Source organism: Musa acuminata, chromosome BXJ2-11 (genome assembly GCF_036884655.1).
Source record: "Musa acuminata AAA Group cultivar baxijiao chromosome BXJ2-11, Cavendish_Baxijiao_AAA, whole genome shotgun sequence".
Classification (NCBI taxonomy): Eukaryota; Viridiplantae; Streptophyta; class Magnoliopsida; order Zingiberales; family Musaceae; genus Musa; species Musa acuminata.
The window spans coordinates 5,914,286-5,933,440 of record NC_088348.1 but is presented as its reverse complement, the minus strand read 5'-3'; the positions used below and the strand labels follow the sequence as shown (position 1 = coordinate 5,933,440).

Sequence of the window (19,155 nt, the reverse complement as noted above, 5' to 3'; positions counted from 1 at the left end):
TGATAAGAAAAGGAATATAGAGAGAATAAGAACAACAATGACGAATCAAAGGGATAAATGAGTATGACAAAAGGTTGGAAATGAAGATAATGACAGATAAAAGAATTGAGACGAGCATGACAAAAAATAATAAGAGACAACAAAGGAAGAAGCCATATATAGAATCAATTTATTCTTATAAATCGATTTAATCGTCTGGTCATCCTTAAAAAAAAAAAAAGACAAGAACATACTTATCTTTATCACTATATTTGGCAAATAATAACTTAAAAAAGATAAGAATATACTTATCCTATAACTACAACCAAAGTAAAAAATCCACCTAATATAGTTTTTCTAGATAAATAACTCGATATAGATTCAAAATTATTATATTTATTTGTTCATACTATTTACTACCTTATAAATTTTTTATCAAAATGTTTTGTATTTTTAACTCACTTTACCCCTACAAAATTGATTTGTTTTAATCCATCGATTCAACCACGATTTGAGACCGAGATATCAATCATCTCAACCATTGATTTGTCTTTGCTTTCAGTTCTTCATCAGAATTGTCGGATTCTGCCCGAGTCACCGACTCAGTGATGAAACGGGTCGACTCAGGGTTTTGGGCATCGACTCGGTCGAGTCGCGATAGATTTTGTGGGGCGCTTCATAATTTGGGTGTCGAACGTGAATGCTCCGTTACGGCGGTGGGGTTTCGCTCTCCACTCTCTCCTCTCGGTTCCGCGCCCGGCGAGAGCGGCTCCGTCGATCAAGAAACCCTTCACCCTTCTCCTCCTTCCGGGTCGATCCGGTGAGTTCTACGGAAACCCCACTCCGCGTGACACCCTTCCTCTGGATTGCTCATCGTTCCATCTTTCTTTCTTTGTTTCAAGATTACGTGGTTTCTTGGTTCTTTCCGCTATATTTTTCCATGTAGGAGCTTGCAGCTTTTCGTTCGATCACAGTATCGTCTTCGCTTGGAATTCACCTTTGTTTCCAGCCATCTGGTTTTCGATTTGGTTTCAGGGTTCCCGTCTTTTTCTCCGTCAGTCGTCTTTACACCCAAGAAATGGTGTCTTGAGATCTTATTTCGTTTATTTATATTTTTGGTGAGTCCATATTCAAGAATTGATCTTTAACATTCTTGAAATCTTCCTCCGTTTTGTTATTGCTTTTTTTGGTCAGTACTTCACTGGAAGCGGTAAATCTAATCGTGATGCCCACATTAGATGCTTTCTTGAATGACCCGCTTTAATGCTGAAAGTAATGGATGATTTGACTTGGATAAATTGGAGTTCAGATTCCATCACATGCTTTACTGCCTGTTTTTTTTTTCCTAAATCGTCTCTGCTTTACACTAGCATATAAAACGGGGTACAAATCGGTTTCCAATGTATCGTCACTCTGTTTCTGCTTTGTGATCTTGAAACTTTTCATTTCATCAAGCATACTACTTCCATTTTGGAATTTTCAAATCGTGAATGTTCTATATCTCCTTGCATAAGTAAATTGGTTGTCTTCGCTGATGCTAAACTAGATTAACAAGCTTGGTTAATTTCTTTTCTTTCTTTCTTTCAGATTCCATGTAAATGGAGAACATAAAACGATTGCCAAGAAATGTTCATGGATCCTTGAGATCCGGTGTTGTCATGTTTGACTTGCCGAAAGTGGTGGAAGAGCTGGTGAATAATAGTTTAGACGCGAATCCCGCTAAGGTAGTTACAATTTCAGCTTGTTACAGTTTCTCTTCTCTGACCCTTAATGTGTTTTCTAGTTTACCCAGTTATTTTACTTCATTGTCTTTCAATCTCCTACTTGCTAAATAATTGCTTCTGTGGAACTTCTGGTGACGGTCCATCAGGGTCCTAACATGTAGAACTTTCCATGCTTTAACTTGGGTTGCCCTCGGTAAATTATCATGGATCTAATGTGAAACTGAGATGTCAATTGATCTATACGGTCCCTAAAACTGAGATGCTCATTGATATATTGGGTCTGAACTCTGAATAAATGAATTCTTATAAAAAAAAAGAAGGTCAAACTAAATCTGGCTTGACTCTACTTTGCTTTCAGCTTCACCAATAGATAAGAAAAATATATATTTTTTAAGAGAGTGCCCTATGATATTTACTTTCTTTGTCATGGCATCCTATTTAGTATTCCTTTAAGATTTTGGACTCTCTTTCCTTTGCTTTCTTCTAATATACCCTTTCTTCCGTGTTTCATAGTTTTGCATGGCTATTGTATTGATAGCAAGGTTTGAAATATCGTACCGTACCGACGCTTCGATATTCGCTTGGTACGGTGCGATACTGTATACTGAGCGGTATACTGTTCGATATACCGCTCGGTATATATATATATATATATATATATATATATAATTCGGTGACGTCGTCGAAGCAACATCACCTGTCTCTTCTCCCCAGGCGGGGCGATGTCACCTCATATATATATATATATAATATTTTTATATATAATATTTTTATAAAAGACAATGTCGTCGAAAAAGGCGACGTCGCCTTATATATATATATATATATATTCCTTCTCCCACATGGGGCTACGTTGTCTTTTTCGACGACGTTGCTGAGGTGATGCGACATCACTTAAAAAAAAATAAAATAAAAAAAAATTAAATAAATAAATAAATAAATATATATATATATATATATATATATATATATATATATATATATATATATATATATATACCGTCCGGTAATGGGCGGTCCGTGTACCGGTCAACTGGCGGACTGGTACGTACCGCCCGGTACGAGTGATATTATTCGAAACTGTATACTTTGATTGATAGTATTGACAGCCAACAAATGTAGTGGCAGTGGATGACAAACATGAGGACAATGACGTGCCCTACGTCACTTGTCTTCTTTTTAATTGTCTCCCATTGCTTGGTAGTGTTGCCTTCCTTCCACTCTTCTTTTGTTTCCTTAAAAAATTATAAATTATCTGGAAATTTCCAAAATTAGTCAAATAAACCAACTCCATTTTTAGCTGGTTCATCTGATTTTGGTGATATGACTGAGAAATATGTTAAAATCATATCGGCCTTGGTGTCTTGTTATACAAGTCAATTAATTTGATACACATGGGAATAAAATGATATGGTGAACTTTGTGTTTTATTCTATTTAGATTAATGAACTCAGGTATTCATGGAAATAACCTCTTAAGATATGTCTTTTGCCAGAAATCCCTTGTGTTATCAGCCAGATGCTAGAAATGAGGCTCACATTGAATGAGAGCATTATTTTCCTAGACGAGTACACTGAACGTTTCTCAACAGACCAATAGTATGGCTCTTTAAGCTGTTATGGTTGGTTGGTGTTTAGATGTTGACTTTTGTTTGATGTTTTTGTGGGTTTAAACTGTCTTTTTGTGAAAATTTACCAATCAAATCCTATAAGCTGTCCTTTTATAAGAATGAGGAAAATTGCACGCTAGTGCAAGCCAGGTTTGGCACTGGACAGAACAAGTGTTACCACTCAGTAACTCTATTGAACCAAGCTTACCATCATAGTTGAAACCAGGAACACTAAACGACAAGCCTATCACCCGACACCCCTATTATTTATTATTTATTTTTGATTATTGTCTCCCACTTTTATTTTTTCTTTTTTAATCTATCCTCCCATGCTCTTCTCTTGCTTTCTCCCTTTCTCTCACTTTATCTTACCCCTCCTCCTTGGCCTCTTCTCCTCATTGCTACCTTGCTCCAGTTGCTCTACCGCTCCTTGCCACCGTTTCCCCATGCTGCATCACAATTGCTGGTTCCTCTTCCTTTGATATGCCTCTTCCTTCTCTCATCTTCCTTTGTATCCTCTTCCACCAAGTTTGAATCTAGAAGTATCGGCAAAGGACCAAGAAACCACCATGACATGAAAAGGGAATCCTATCAACTTACTCTTTCAAATCTAAGAATATAAGCTCATGAGCTTGGTCCTATTTCACCGTTGGGAAACAAACCATGCACCACATATATCCATGTTGCCTGGGACATCGTTCCTTACTTTCGTCTAATGAAATTACATGCTTCACCACTTCTGCGAGCACCATCGATTACTTTTTTCATTTTTTGCAAGTATTGTCCCAGGCGGGATACTTAACATGTTAGCTACTTTTCTTTCTTGTTCACTTCCCCATTGTTGGTAGGACCTTCAAATGTGATCCAGCAGTTTCTTCAAAATTACATTCCAAAACTTCAACAAGTTTATATGGGGCTTTGTAAATTTGACCATATTAAACTGGTTGGAGTTGGAAAAAAAGAAGAAGAGATGAAACCTTCCATTTTAGGTAAATAACTTGTCATCACTATGAGGGACATGCCTTATTAAGAAAATATTTTGATGGTATTTATTTTCTTCTATATGAGTCATATTGTTTTCTTTTGCAAAAGTTGATTCACTGGAACTAATTTGACCTCACAAAGTTAGTTGAAACTAATGGTTCAACACACCCTCTAGTATCAAACTTAGATGACAGAGTCTAATTAAATGAATGGTTTGATTTTTTTTTTTTGAAATCCTCTCACTTAAATTGGATCATGTATGTCCTTCAGGATAACCATCGACCTGATTAAATATGTTTGACTCCGTAATTGGTTGTATTTGATTTTGCATCCTAACATTTAATCACTTCTTTTTCAGGTTTCTGTCTTTGTTAATGTCAGAACTTGTTATATCAAAATAGAAGATGATGGTGTGTAAATGCCTGGTCTCACAATTCTTACTATTTCAACCTGTTAATTATACTACATGCATGGATCTTTTAACTTCTCTTTGATTCTAGGTTGTGGTATTACAAGAGATGAATTGGTCATTCTGGGAGAAAAATATGGTCTGAACTCCTCTCTCAACATTTTGTTACAATATAAATATTGAATCTGCAATTTAACCAAGGATTTAGTTGTCTTGTATTGTTTTTCTTGGATCATCAAGAAATTTCTCGTGGCAGCTGGTAGCTTAATTCATAGTTCTGACAATCTAGAATAATTTTATGCATGGTAGATGGTTTTTCTATATCATCTCTTGTTTCTGATTGCGAGTTGTGTTCTGCAAATTAGATACACACCTTTTCCTGCTGCAATTTTGTTTCTTTGTTGTCTGGGAAACATTTTTATGTTAAAATGTGAAAATAGATAGTATAGGGACGCACAAGCAATAACTTAAGATGTTACAATCTCTATCTGGTTCTTCAGACAACATGTTTTTGACATGCTTGACACAATGTTTAGAGGGTTGTTCTTTGAAAATCTTATTTTTTTTATTGTTCACTATGTATATAGTATTTAAAAATCATTCATGAGAGGGTAGTTGAATCATTCGTGGATGGGCATGCACTAGCAATGGCGTATGTAAAACCTTTCCGGTTAGACCCATCAAGCAGTTTGCATTTTGAACATACATGCAACATGCTGTAATATCCCAATTATTTGGAGCCGACTACATGGATATTTTCCTGCCATATAGCTTTGTGTAGGGAAATATCTCCTTTGTAACATAAATGCCTGGTCTATACTGCGATTGCCATGCTTTTACAAATCATGCTTCTTCAGCTTCTCAATGTATCATTGCATCTTCTGGGTACCGCAAGCAAATAAGTGTCTGCTAGCTTTATAGTTTTACTAAGGATTACCACCTTTACTGTTGCTTGGGCATTTAATTAGTGCATTGGGGTTGTTTTAGAACACAATTTTTAGATCTATTATAATGTCAACAGAATCAAATGAAGCATAAGACATGGGGCCTTGGCTTAAATCTTGATACTTGATCTTAAGTCCTTTCTGTCAGCTTATGATAATAGCTTATCTTGTATTTTTGATGATTCTCAGTTTTCTAAATAACTCATGTAATATTGTCTTGTGCAATTTCTCAACTTACGTGGAAAGCATTGTGTTCCTTTTTCTTTATCACAATTTCCATACCTCTGAAACTGCTCTGTTGAAGTAATATGATTACATTTTGTGAATTCTTACTGATGCAATTTGCAACAACCATCTTCCTGGGAAAACATATTATTCTCCTTAACATTCTACAGAAAGACTGTAAGTGCACCCACCTTCGGGTACATGTGTATAGTCATTATATCACATTGTCTACGGGACACATTCTACTGCCTTTTAAATAGAATATTTCTTTGCAAATAGGAAAATTAAATAGCAATATTTAATGTTATTTTGTTCCTGGTGTACAAAGGTCCTGTCTTTCCTGAGTCCAGACAGAAATCTGTCCAGATTTGTACATCAAGTGGTGTCTACTTAACAATAACTAGAAGAAAGTGTAGATGCTTAAGAGGGAGCTTTGTGAATACCATATGTTAGACCTAACCCATCCCTATCGACCACGTACTCAAACTTGAACATTTTCAGCATGGTAATTTTTAATGAAAATATGACATGCTTCTTCTGTCTCAAGATCAACCTTGGGTCCTCAGCATACCCAAGATTAATTACAAGTTTAAGCTCCAAAAGTTGGTGTAGAAAGAGTCGTTGTTATTCAATCGGAGAACCATTTTGCACATATCAATAGAATTCTGTCTTTAGACATTCAGTTTGTGTGACTGCCATTTCTGGTTCAAGTCAACTTTGTATTTTATCTTTTTGTCACTTTGAGCCTTGAGCATCCTGATCAGGGAAGCAGAGTTCCTCTCTCTCTCTCTCTCTCTCTCTCTCTCTCTCTCTCTCAATAAGGAGTTCTTTTCCTTTCACCTAAATGTAATTTGGTTACAAGTTAGAACTTAAGAAAGTGCAATCTAGGAAAAGTATACTGGTTAGTAGGAAGTTTCTTTAGTAATAAATTAGCACTTTTATGCAAAATTAGAATTAGCCGTTTAAGTCTTGGTTTTAGTGTAGCTCATTGCGTTTTCAATTTTGACATCAGAAGGTAGGTGGTTCCAACAGTCCAGAGATGATTTCTCAACAGTATTAGTTGGTAAAGACAGACAAGAAAACTGAAATAATAAGGAAAGTTATTTATTGAAGTGTAATTTTTGGTTTTGCAGAAAATTGCTGATGGTGATTGCTGATTTTAGGCTGAAAGCATAGGGATCACAAAATATGGTAAAGTGTTGAAAGGGAGAAGCAAATTTTTATCGAGTTATGCAAGTGTAACATGAAAATACATATACATACACACACACACATAATATATATATATATATATATATATATACACTCCAAAATTCGTGCGTACCTATGGATGGTGACTAGTTTCAATATCTTGAGACTTTCTAACATGACACAAACTCTGGGTTTCATCTCAGATTTGTATAAATTAGTTGTTGATGGTTTTGCTTTTACACAATGGTTGATTATGTTTTATTTAAGAGGATAGATGAAACTTCAAAAGTTGGTAGAAACTTTAGGCATCAAGAAAAATATAAAATATGCTAGCATTTTTTTTCCTTTAACATAGAAATCTATCATTTATTTGATTTTGTAAGTACTTTAAAGCAAGGTTTGCCGTACCGTACCGCATCGGCGTTTCCACCCGGGCTCGGTACGGTACGGTGTATCGAATGGTACACCTGATTTCACCGATTTAACTCTCCGAAAATACCTGAAAATTAAAAAAAAGTTAGGATAAGGTTTTCAAGTTACGAATAAATATAGTAATAGTATAAGTTTAGCAAAATCAATGTAAATTAGGTAAGAATAGTATCACATATCTTTTTTGGGCTTTGAGGTAATCTTATTCGAGGTTCATATTTCAGCTTGTTATAGATTGAAATATCTACAGAAAAATCAGTTGAATTATTAGACTATTTTGTTATAATATAAACTCTAAAATTTAAAAGAATTAAATAATCACATATCTAGATATACTTGATTGTTGATTCTACCACTAAAACGAACGACGGGCCTCCACGGGTGGTGGATCGGGGTCCTCGATTTGATACATATCAATATGATACGTTTGTTGGACCCAATCATGAAATTGATCCCATGACATAGTGTATTGATACACCGTATGCCATTGATGCATCAATGTGATGCTGATCGTAGATTGATCGTCATGAATCATATTTGTCCGAGGCAGCTCTTGAGGCATATATTGGTGCTGTTCTGTATCATGCTGTTGCTCAGAGAAGGATGATCAACTATCATCATACTGTTGTTGCCCGTATGATTCTCCATAATACGATGGCTATGAATACGATGAGTCTCTTTCTGTGTCTATATCATGTATGTTCTGTCGCATTTGTTCATATTCATCTACTGCTTTCCCCTTCCCTGCATAAACTTGACTAGTACCTTGTCGAGTTCCATGATCTGAATCTTGAGTGGCATGTGTAAAATATTGCTCCTCAGTCCATTCACCACCCTCAAGTTGTGTAGACGAGACCAACGACTGCCCGGCATCACCGCCATCATCTGTCGAGGCACTATTGTCCGTGTTGCTATTATGTCTTTGGACCGAGCGAGAAAGAGAATGTGATTATGAAGGTGTCTTGTTGCCCGACTCGATTCTTTCCAACGATGCAACTGATGCTACTGCCTTCCCATCTGCCTTTGCACGTTGGGCGGACGAGTGTGACCGTTGGGTGTCGGTAGTTCCTTGAGCAGTTTGACTCCTACCATGTTGTAATCGAGGGGGATTTTTGTTAGAACCCTTGCAGATTCTAAACTTGGGGTTGATCTATTTAGGGGATCGGCCTCCTTGGAACTCTATAGGGGTTCCTCCCTCCAAGTTGTTGCTCAAAGGCTGCAGAAAAGATTCATCTATTGCTTATGAAAAGAGAAGGAATACATGGTTATTTATAGGGCTTCTAAACCCTAACTCCTAATAGGACTCCTACTCAAGACTCCTACTTCTAAGCAACTCCTAATAGGACTCATACTCAAGACTCCTATTCCTTTACAACTCCTAATTCTTCTCTAAGAAAGAACCTCCTAACCCTAGCCTGCCTCTTCACCTCTTTAATAGGGGTCGGCTTAGGTAGGTTTTACATTAATGTCCCTCTCAATTAGGACTCTCCTAGCTAGAGTCCTAACAGACCCGCCCTCTTCAAATCAGCCTTGTCCTCGAGGTTGACGATTCATGAATTCTAGGAATTTGATCTTCAAGTCGTCATAGTTCTCCCAAGTGACATCTTCTGTTGGTAGGTTCCTCCACTGTATTAGCACTTCAGTAGTGGGTCGTCGTCGTCGAGTCACGATCCGTCGATCAACAATGGCACTTGGCTGGGTCTGGAGTTCTCCATGGGTAATCATATTTGGTGGGTGGCTTTGGGCTGTCTCCAAGTACTTATTTATAACTTTCGTGTGGCCGTCGGTTTGTGGGTGATATGTCGTACTCCTTTTTAATTTAGTACCATGTATATAGAATAACTTTGTCCAAAATCTGTTCATGAAGATGCAAGTAGAATTTGTCATAAGCACAATGCGTCCCTTACAGTGTAATTCTTTTGAGTCCCAATTGTAATAAGCCACAGAGCTTGGTGCTTCCTTCAATTTTTTTATGATCTTACTGGTCTCCAAATCTTCTTGCCATTCCATCTTAATATCTTTAAGGAAGTCACTAGTCGAAAGTGAAATGGCCAAAAATTCAGCTTGCTTAGGTAACCGTAAAAGCGCATCTGCAACAACATTATCTTTCCCCTTTTTGTAAGTTATTTCATAATCATATCTAAGAACCTTTGTTACCCATTTTTGCTGCTCGGGGGAAGATATCTTCTGCTTCAAGAGATATTTTAAGCTTTTATGGTCGGTCTTGATTTGAAAGCATCGCCTGATCAAGTACGATCTCCACCTCGTTGCTGCGTGCACAATGACGAGCATCTCCTTATCATATGTTAATATATTTTGATAGGGGGGAGACAATGACTTGCTAATGTATGTAAGTGGTCGACCATCTTGCATGAGAACATCTCCCATTCTGTCTCCAGATGCATCAGCCTCAACGATAAAGGGTCGGTTGAAATCTGGTAGCGCTAACACCGACGTCGTCGTCATGGCTGCCTTAAGTTTGTCGAAGGCAGCGGAGGCTCTGTCCAACCATTGGAAGTCATCTTTTTTCAATAAGGAAGTAAGTGGTGCACTGATCTCTCCATAGTTTTTCACGAACTTGCAGTAGTAGCCTGTTAAACTCAGAAAGCCATGTAGCAATTTTATGTTCCTCGGGGTCAGCCAGTTTTGCATTGCTTCAATTTTGAAGGGGTCTACTGCCACACCTTCCTCTGATATGATATGCCCAAGATATTCCACCTTCTTTTAAAGAAAACAAAAATTCATAGTGGTTATTGTGTGTTCAAAAGGTGGTTTTCGATATGTCTTCTTCGCATACTCGTATTTGATGATATCCGGATCGAAGGTCCAGCTTTGTGAAGATTTGTGCTCCCTTTCATCTAGCAATTCATCTACTACTGGAATAGGATATTTATCCTTGATGGTTATGCCATTGAGAGCTCGGTAATCAACACATAATCGCCATGTTCCATCCTTCTTTCGTATGAGGAGCACCGGTGAAGAGTAGGGGCTGCAACATGGCCTAATAACTCCTGTTTCGAGCATCTCTTTTATAATCCTTTCTATTTCATCCTTCTGGAGATGTGGATACTGATATGGCTGAGCATTTGCTGGAGATTTGCCTGGAAGAATCGTTATACAATGATCATGCCGATTGGTAAGAGGTAGGTTACGCGGTTCGTCAAATATATCTGAAAATTCAGCAAGCAAAGGAAGTAGATTTGGATCTTCAAATTCTGTTGGCTCTCCCTTAGTTTGCTGCTCAAGTTGTACCAAAAAGTCGCTGCATGCTTTATGCAAAACCTTCTCCATTTGTTGTGTGCAAATCGTCGTTACGTCGCCCCCACGTTTCCCGTTCAGTATCACCTGTTTCTCCTTACTATAAAATTTCATAATTAGTTGCATAAACTTCCAAGAAATATCACATAATGTCGTCAACCATTTAATTCTGAGCATGACCTCATGATCATCAAGAGGGAGAAGGAAGAAATATGCAATTATCTCTTGGTAAGGCCTCATGATCAGCAACAGTTTCACTTGCGGGCGCCTACGATCATACTTCAAAATCTATCCGTCGGTGACCTTAACATCAAACCTGCAGCGATTCTTGATAGGTAATGGCATCCGAACAACAAGCTTACTATTTAGGAAGTTAGTAGTATTGCCCGTGTCGATGAGAACAGTGATCGGTTGTTGTTTGAGAAGGCCTCAAACTTTCATCGTTTGCGAGTTTGAGTAGCCGGCTAGTGCGTGTACTGTAACGTCAGTCGGTTGTGGCTCTTCTTCCGCATCTTCTTTATGTTCAAGGTTCTCTTCTGAATGTTCAATGACCTCTTCTTCTATTGGTTCAATCATAAGAAGTCTCCCTTTCATCGTTTGCGGGTTTGAGTAGCCAGCTAGTGTGTGTACTGTAACGTCGGTCGGTTGTGGCTCTTCTTTCGCATCTTCTTCGTTAAGGCTCTCTTTTGAATGTTCAATGACCTCTTCTTCTACTGGTTCAATCAAAAGAAGTATCCCTTTTCTACAGCAATGCTTGTAACTCCATGGCTCGTCGCAATGCCAACATAACCGCTTCGCAGATTGCTCCCGAAGCTCTTCTCTTGTCGACCTCTTTGGTGAAGGGACTCGATCGACAGTAGGGGGGGTTGAGGGCTTCAGTATTTCTGGTTGAGGAGCAACCCTAGTCCTCCAAGCTTCATGATTCAATCGCTCCTCTTGATATCGTGCAAAAGAGATGGCTGCCATAAGCGTGTTCGGTTGTCGCGCTTTAACTTCTCCTCGGATCTCCGGCTTCAAGCCCTCAATGAAGGTCCTCAATAGCTGTTTTTGAGACCAATCAAGAGTTTAATTAGATAACCTTTCAAACCTGGTTTGGTACTCCTGTATGGTGGAGGTTTGTCGAATCTTTGCTAGTTGTCCGTCAATATTCTCGTAATCAGTTGGTCTGAAGCGGATCAGCAATCCTTCTTTGAATTGTCGCCTTGAAAGGACTCCATAAGTGTGTTCAAACCAGTTAAACCACTGTATGGCATCCCCTTCAAGATGTATAGCTGCAATTTTCACTATAGATGCGTCCGGGGTTTTGTGGTACCGAAAATATTGCTCCGCACGCGAAATCCAACCAATCGGGTCTCCTTCTTCCCATCTAAGGAAGTTTAATCTTATGTGTGGATAGTTGGGGTCAGTCATAGAGTCTCCCCTCCCTTGGAAGTCATCTCTTTGGGCTTGGTGTGATTGGGCAAAGCTCTCTCCTTGATATGATTTCTTCGGGTTTAGTGGTCGGCCCAATCTAAGTTCGGTAAAAAGCGTCCGAATCTTATCCTCCATTCGTGCCTCCAAGGCTTCGAATTTAGTATTGATTGCCTCCTTAGATGCCATAGTATATGCCTCCAAATATGTAATGTTAAGATATCTCTTTTGTTGTCAGGTTAAAGGCATGTATAGGTTGAGAGAATGATGGTCGAAAGGGTTGGTGGATCGGTGGATGTAGACTGCGATTTAGGCTTGTTTTGTGTGCAGTTTGAGAGTGTGGTTTGGTGGAGTTTTAGGGCTGTGGATGAAAGTTTTAGATCTGTGGTAGATGGCAGCAAAGGTTTGATAGAAATCAATGGAAGTTGCAGCAAGTATGTGTTGTCTTGTAAGAGCAGAATTGTCGTCGAAGAAACAATGGTTTCTCGACGTAATTTCCACCAAAAACTTGAGAGAATTGAGGAGGGAATTGGTAGCAAAATCACAGTATATCAGCAAGGAAATTGGTGCAAGTTGCGATAGCAGAATTCTCGTCGAAAAATTTCAACGGTTTACGACGAAAATTTGCAGCAACACAAAATCGTTTTTTAGAAATGAATTCCTCAATAGATCAATCTTAGATGGAAGCCAAGAAAGTGTATAAGAAATTTCATTCAAAAAATATTGCAAATAAATGGGTTAAGGCAAATAATATGTGGCTAAAATTTTCTGCAGCACAGATTTTTAAGTATAGCAGATTGGACGTAAAAGATCAGTGATTTATATTGAGAATTTTTTGATGAAACCAAAGGAAAATCCACTGTTAGGAAGTGTCAAAGCTATCATAAAAATTTCGTAGAGATTTGGACAGAAAAAACATAGTATCAAGATCAAATAAACAGTGCTATGCGGCTGAAATTTTACAATGCAGATTTTCAAGTATAGCAGATTAGACGTAAAAGATCAATGGTTTATATTGAGAATTTTTTGACAAAACTAAAGGAAAATCTGCTGTTAGGAAGTGTCAAAGATGCCATAAAAATTTCGTAGAAATTTGGATAGAAAAAACATAATAGCAAGATCAAACAGATAGTGCTATGCGGCTGGAATTCTGCAATGTATCTTTCGTCGTAGAGATGAAAACTTTAAGACGAAAAGTTTATGCAGCAATACAAGAATAATTTTTTTGAGATTTTTGAATAAGGATAACTAAATTACAGGAGCAGGAAGGTAGAAAATCAGAACCTGTTGCAATTCACGGGGAGATCAAAGGATGATCCGTGGTGGTGGAGATGACGACGGAATTTGGCGACGATCTTTTAAACAATTGTGGGAATTGCTTTGGGCGGTTGTGGAGGGTTGATGGATGGCTATGGAAGGGCAACGAGATGCCAAGAACGCTGCTCTGATACCAGGTGTTAGAATCCTTGTAGATTCTAAACTTGGGGTTGATCTCTTTAGGGGATCGGCCTCCTTAGAACTCTATAGGGGTTCCTCCCTCCAAGTTGCTGCTCAAAGGCTGCAGAAAAGATTCATCTATTGCTTATGAAAAGAGAAGGAATACATGGTTATTGATAGGGCTTCTAAACCCTAACTCCTAATAGGACTCATACTCAAGACTCCTACTTCTAAGCAACTCCTAATAGGACTCCTACTCAAGACTCCTATTCCTTTACAACTCCTAATTCTTCTCTAAGAAAGAACCTCCTAACCCTAGTCTGCCTCTTCACCTCTTTAATAGGGGTCGGCTTAGGTAGGTTTTACATTAATATCCCTCTCAATTAGGACTCTCCTAGTTAGAGTCCTAACAATTTTCCACCTGTTAGGGTTGTGCTTCTTTTTCTTTTATTGCCTCGGTGATAAAACGTGAAGGACGCTGAGGATCTCCCGCCTCATCAAGTAGAGGATCCTCTTGGTTCTCTGTTGCTTCAACCCAATCTAACATTTGCTCTGAATCTTCGTTGTAGAATTGGAGGTCAATGGGATCAATATCTGATTCCTCTAACTCCTTATCCAACTCAGCACATCGCAATTTTAGCCGTATGTTATAATGGATATACTAGTTTCTCTAACCGTCTGTAGGAGAGTCTGTTGTGGACTTTCGTATGAATCAATGCAAACGTTGACCAATTACGTTTGCAACCACTAGATGTTGTTGTCTGTGAAAGTACACGAACGACAACCTTCCTTAAATGTGGTGCATCGCCTCCAAATTGTAGCCACCACTCGACTGCAAAAAGATATAAATAAGATTTTATTAGCATAACAAATAATTAATATTAAATATAATTGATAATCAATATGCATAACTTTTCCTCACTAGGATCCATAATGTAACGATACGATACAACTACAACGTCAGAGAATGAACCAACTGTTTCTCGAAATAATCGATCCTCCATAAGAGCATCGGCTGCCTCGGTACTGTTTGGCAAGAGCCAATATATAACATTTCGTAATGTCGTTAGGAAATTATTTTACGTTCCGAAAGCATATCGATATTGAATTGTCGGGTGTAGATAATACGCTGTAAAACATAATTTTGTTAGTATGATTTTTTATTATCTAAATAATAATAAATTAAATTATTCTGAATATGAATTTACCTGCATTATGGATATCTTGATCCATACGAACTTCGGTCCGACGATCAATGATTCGTACGTATTGGTCGGTTTTAAAATCATTTTTGAATGCTTTCCTGACCTCCTCTCTTGTTGAAATCAGCATATATTTAAGATACGGCATCTGTGGACGCTTGTCCATATCGACCTTACGGAGGATAATATAAAGTGGTTCCACACCTTTTATGATTTCTGCTATAATCTCCCAAAATCTAGAGGAAAGAATGACCTTTTCTATCTTCTTTCCATCGCTCAATTTCGAATATCTGGATTCAGATCACTCTTGTGAGCTAGCCATTGCTTTCAAGCCATGCCTTTTTTGCTGTAATGACTTTAATGCAATAAAATTTGTAGCAAACCCAGTAATTCCAGGTCGAAGTATCTCACCGTTTACATACTTTTACATTAATGCGTGGACCCAATGATGATTATATATAAACTTTGTAATTGATTGTGCTCGAGCTACACATTTCTTGACCACATCAAACTCACCAATATCCTTCAGCATTAGATTTATGCAATGAGCACATGGAGTCCAAAACAAAGTTTTTTTTTTTTCCATCAATTGCAAACCAACCTTTTTGAAATTCGCTCCATTGTCGGTTATTATTTGGACAACATACTGTGGTTCAATCTCCTCTACCATAGTGTCCATTAAGCTCTCAATGTAGTTTGCATCTTGGATTTTTTCAGAAGCATTAACAGACTTATGAAACACTACTCTTCTATTGCAATAAACAAGAAAGTTGATGATGCTCATTCTTGTTGGTCCTGTCCAACTGTCACACATCAATGTCACCCCATATTCGTCCCATTGCCTCTGGAAGGATTTGATCCAATCCTTTAGTTCTGCCACCTTCTCGTCTAAGTACACGCTGTAAATCTCCTTCGGTGTTGGAGGTTGGATCTCTATGCCAGACTTTTGAATAGAAGAGATCATGCTATGATAATATGGACCTTGGGCTGTGTTGGCTGAAATCCTATGAAAGTTGAACCATTTTGAGATTGCCTTCCCAATATCCCTTTTTTTTTTTTCTTTTGTGTATGTATCATCAATCCATGTTTGTTTCGCTGTTTGTGGGGTATAGGCTTGCGGATCAATATCAACAATATCTGGTGCGGACCTCCTGCCAAGACCTCTCATAAAATCACGGAGTCCACCATACTCATGCTACTAGTTCAACCTAACTGAGAAGGAGCAGTTGGTTGCCTCATGCTGGTTGACCTCTGGATTCCACTACCACTGCCATGCTCCAATTATGAGTCAGGTCGTTGATGCCTCTTTGCTTCATCGATCGTATACTGATGCTCCAATGATGCACGAATCTCAGCTGTGAGATCCGGGTCGACTTCATCGCCGCAACCCTCATACTGATCATAAACTGGTTCCTGTGTAGCCCTATGATATTCTTCCTCAACTCTTTCCTTCTTTTTTAATGTATCTTCCTTTGGTTGTTTAAGCTTGGTTTGAAATAATTTACGGATCTCCGTTGGAACATTATTACATTTTGCAACATCAGGATACCCACCAGCCAAATGCATTTTCACTCGAGTTATTCCTCCACCCTAACCAAGTAGTCACAATAAATACATTGCCATTGATGACGGTTTTCATCTAGCTTTCGGGCATGAACCTATGCATCATCATGTGGCTGTTCCTTTGGTGCCATGATCCTATCAAATTTAAATCAAATAAACTATAAAGTATAAACATATTAAATTAACCAAATATCGATCATAAATCATTAATCACAACATTAAGTAATTTTATTAAAACATAATTAATCATATTTTATGATCATAAATATGTTACATGCATAAAAGAAGTATTAAAATCATTAGATACACTAATTACGTGATTAACATAGTTAATTTTTCACTAATTACTTTTCTTTCAATACTATAAACATGGCAAACACCCTAATAGGTATTAAAGATATTGGATTGACATAAAATCGAATAAATTTTGATTAAATCATCATTAAAATGACTAATCGCAGTATTAAATAACTTTAATAAAACATAATTAAACTTATTTTACCATTATATATATGTTAAACACATAAAAGAAACATTAAATATGTAATTTTAATCCAATATGATTTAAATTATGATAAAATCATCATTTATCTACACTAATTATCCGATTAATATAGCTAATTTTTCACTAATTACTTTTCTTTCACCGTTATAAACATGACAAATACTCTAATAGGTATTAAAGACATTGAATTGATATAAAATCGAATAAATTTTGATTAAATCATTATTAAAATGACTAATCGTAGCATTAAATAACTTTAATATAACTTAATAAAACTTATTTTACTATCATAAATATTATTCAATATTTACTATGCATGAAACACACTAATCATAATCTTAAACAAGGTCTGCTGTACCGAAACGTACCGGTCCGACAGGTTACCGGTACGCGGACCGCCCGGTACCGCTACAGTACTACAGTACTATACTGTAGCACTGCTACAGTATGAAAAAAATAAAAAATTATTCGGTACACCGGTACCGTACCGAGCCCGGATCGAAACGCCGGTACGGTATGGTACAACGAACCTTGATCTTAAATATCTTAATTACTCTCTAATTAAAAAAAACGAATACATACCTCTTGATTAGAAAGTTCTTCCTCTTAATCTTCCCAAATTAACCTCGATTGAATTCACAAATCGTTGTTTTATAGAGTTTAGGAGAGGAAAAAAAAGTTTGAGAGAGAGTATAAGAGAGTATAATGAAATAGGGGAGAGAAGAATGGTTTAAATAGGAGGAGAAAGGGCTCCAATGGTCAAATTGACCGGTGGAGCACTGTAGCACTGCTACAGTGCGGTAACGGTCTATTTTGACCGTTATCGAGTGGTGCCGGGCAGTAACGGTCGAAATTTTGACAATTACCACTCGATATTACCCCGTATCGTCCGATACGGGGTTTTTTTGTCCGCTACCGGTAGCCTGTCGGACTGGTACGTACCACCCGTACCGGGCGGTACAATTCGGTATGGCAGACCTCGCTTTAAAGTTGAAAGTGCTAAAATCATGGTTTGCAATATCGTACCATACCGTTCGGTACGGGCAGTACATATCGGTCCGATAGAGGATTGGTATGGGTGGTACATCAGTATACCTTAGTGTACCATATATCGGTATGCTCGGTACAGTTCAGTACCTACCGTACCGACAGTTGATCGGTATACTAGTACGGTACGGTATTTAGAACCTTAGCCTAAAATATTTTAATTTGCTCAAATTCTTTCATCAAACAAACTTAAATGGGAAATACCTAGTCTATAACGTAATTTAAAACTTAGTCTAATGATTTTATCCTCGAAATAGTTAGTTTCAGTGTAAATCAATGAAAGTGCAAACTTGGGCCAGAACTACTATAGCTTCAGAAACCATTGAAACTTCATGAAACTCTGAAACATATTTGTATTGATCAAATGGATCACTTTTTTCTTAAACTTCATGCCATGCCTCTTATGGTTCTTGTTGATTCTTTTGATATTAAAGAAGGTTGGTAATTTTGAATTTCTTTATATTTTCTGTGTTTTTCTTATTGAACACATTAACCAGCTTCAGTGTTTGTAGTGCATCTTTGTTATCATTTCATTTATTGACATTGATGGTATCATGGCAATGCTTGAACTGTAATCTTCCACTATATGCAGCCACTTGGAATGAGTCCTGTCACATAACTGACTTTGGCTTAGTTGAAGCCTTTTTCTTGCTTTACTCTCCTTGCCCCAGAATGAAGAATCTGCATGGTGTATATAAGGCAAAGGATCTATTGTGACAATTTTAAGAGTGAATATTCTACCTTACAGTGGCCTACATTACATTATTACAATACTACGTTAAGTAGATATGCATATTTTTATTAACGTTCTTTGTTGTTACAATGCTAGATTTAATTGATGTTCAGATCATCAGTTGGATGTTATGCTTGAGCAGTACTAAACCAATTTTTTGTTTGACATGCATTGTTATCAACTTATCATATTCATTCTTAGACTGTAAATGGCTGGCTCAATTCTTCTTCTTTCCTTTTTTTTATCTTGAATAGAAATAGAAATGTTAACATGCTACAGTTTGCCAATCTTAAGAAGTTTTGACTATTGAGGTATCATTGAAGTACTGTGATGTATAAACAGCAACATCGAAGTCTGGTCTTGTGGATGATGGAAGATCTAGCACTGATGGCTTGGGTTTTAGAGGAGAGGCATTGCTTTCACTTTCTAATATTTCTATAGTTGAAGTTAGAACGAAGGCCCGAGGGAAGCCAAATGCATATTGCAAGATTATAAAGGCATTGGTT

At 37.5% G+C, this 19,155-nt stretch overlaps 1 protein-coding gene across 2 annotated transcripts in view; it reads left to right on the top strand.

Annotated features, from left to right (window-relative positions):
• The first annotated feature begins 654 nt into the window (after nt 1-654).
• LOC103970930 (DNA mismatch repair protein MLH3) overlaps nt 655-19,155 on the top strand; it is a 39,530-nt gene continuing 21,029 nt past the window's right edge. For both annotated transcript variants that reach the window (XR_010492719.1, XM_065134234.1), the window contains exons 1-5: nt 655-799; nt 1,567-1,703; nt 4,655-4,706; nt 4,797-4,844; nt 18,992-19,146. Coding sequence is in view for 1 of the 2 variants with exons in the window: in XM_065134234.1 (XP_064990306.1) it covers nt 1,578-1,703; nt 4,655-4,706; nt 4,797-4,844; nt 18,992-19,146 (381 nt within the window). In the remaining variant the exon portion in view is untranslated. The remainder of the gene's footprint in view (nt 800-1,566; nt 1,704-4,654; nt 4,707-4,796; nt 4,845-18,991; nt 19,147-19,155) is intronic.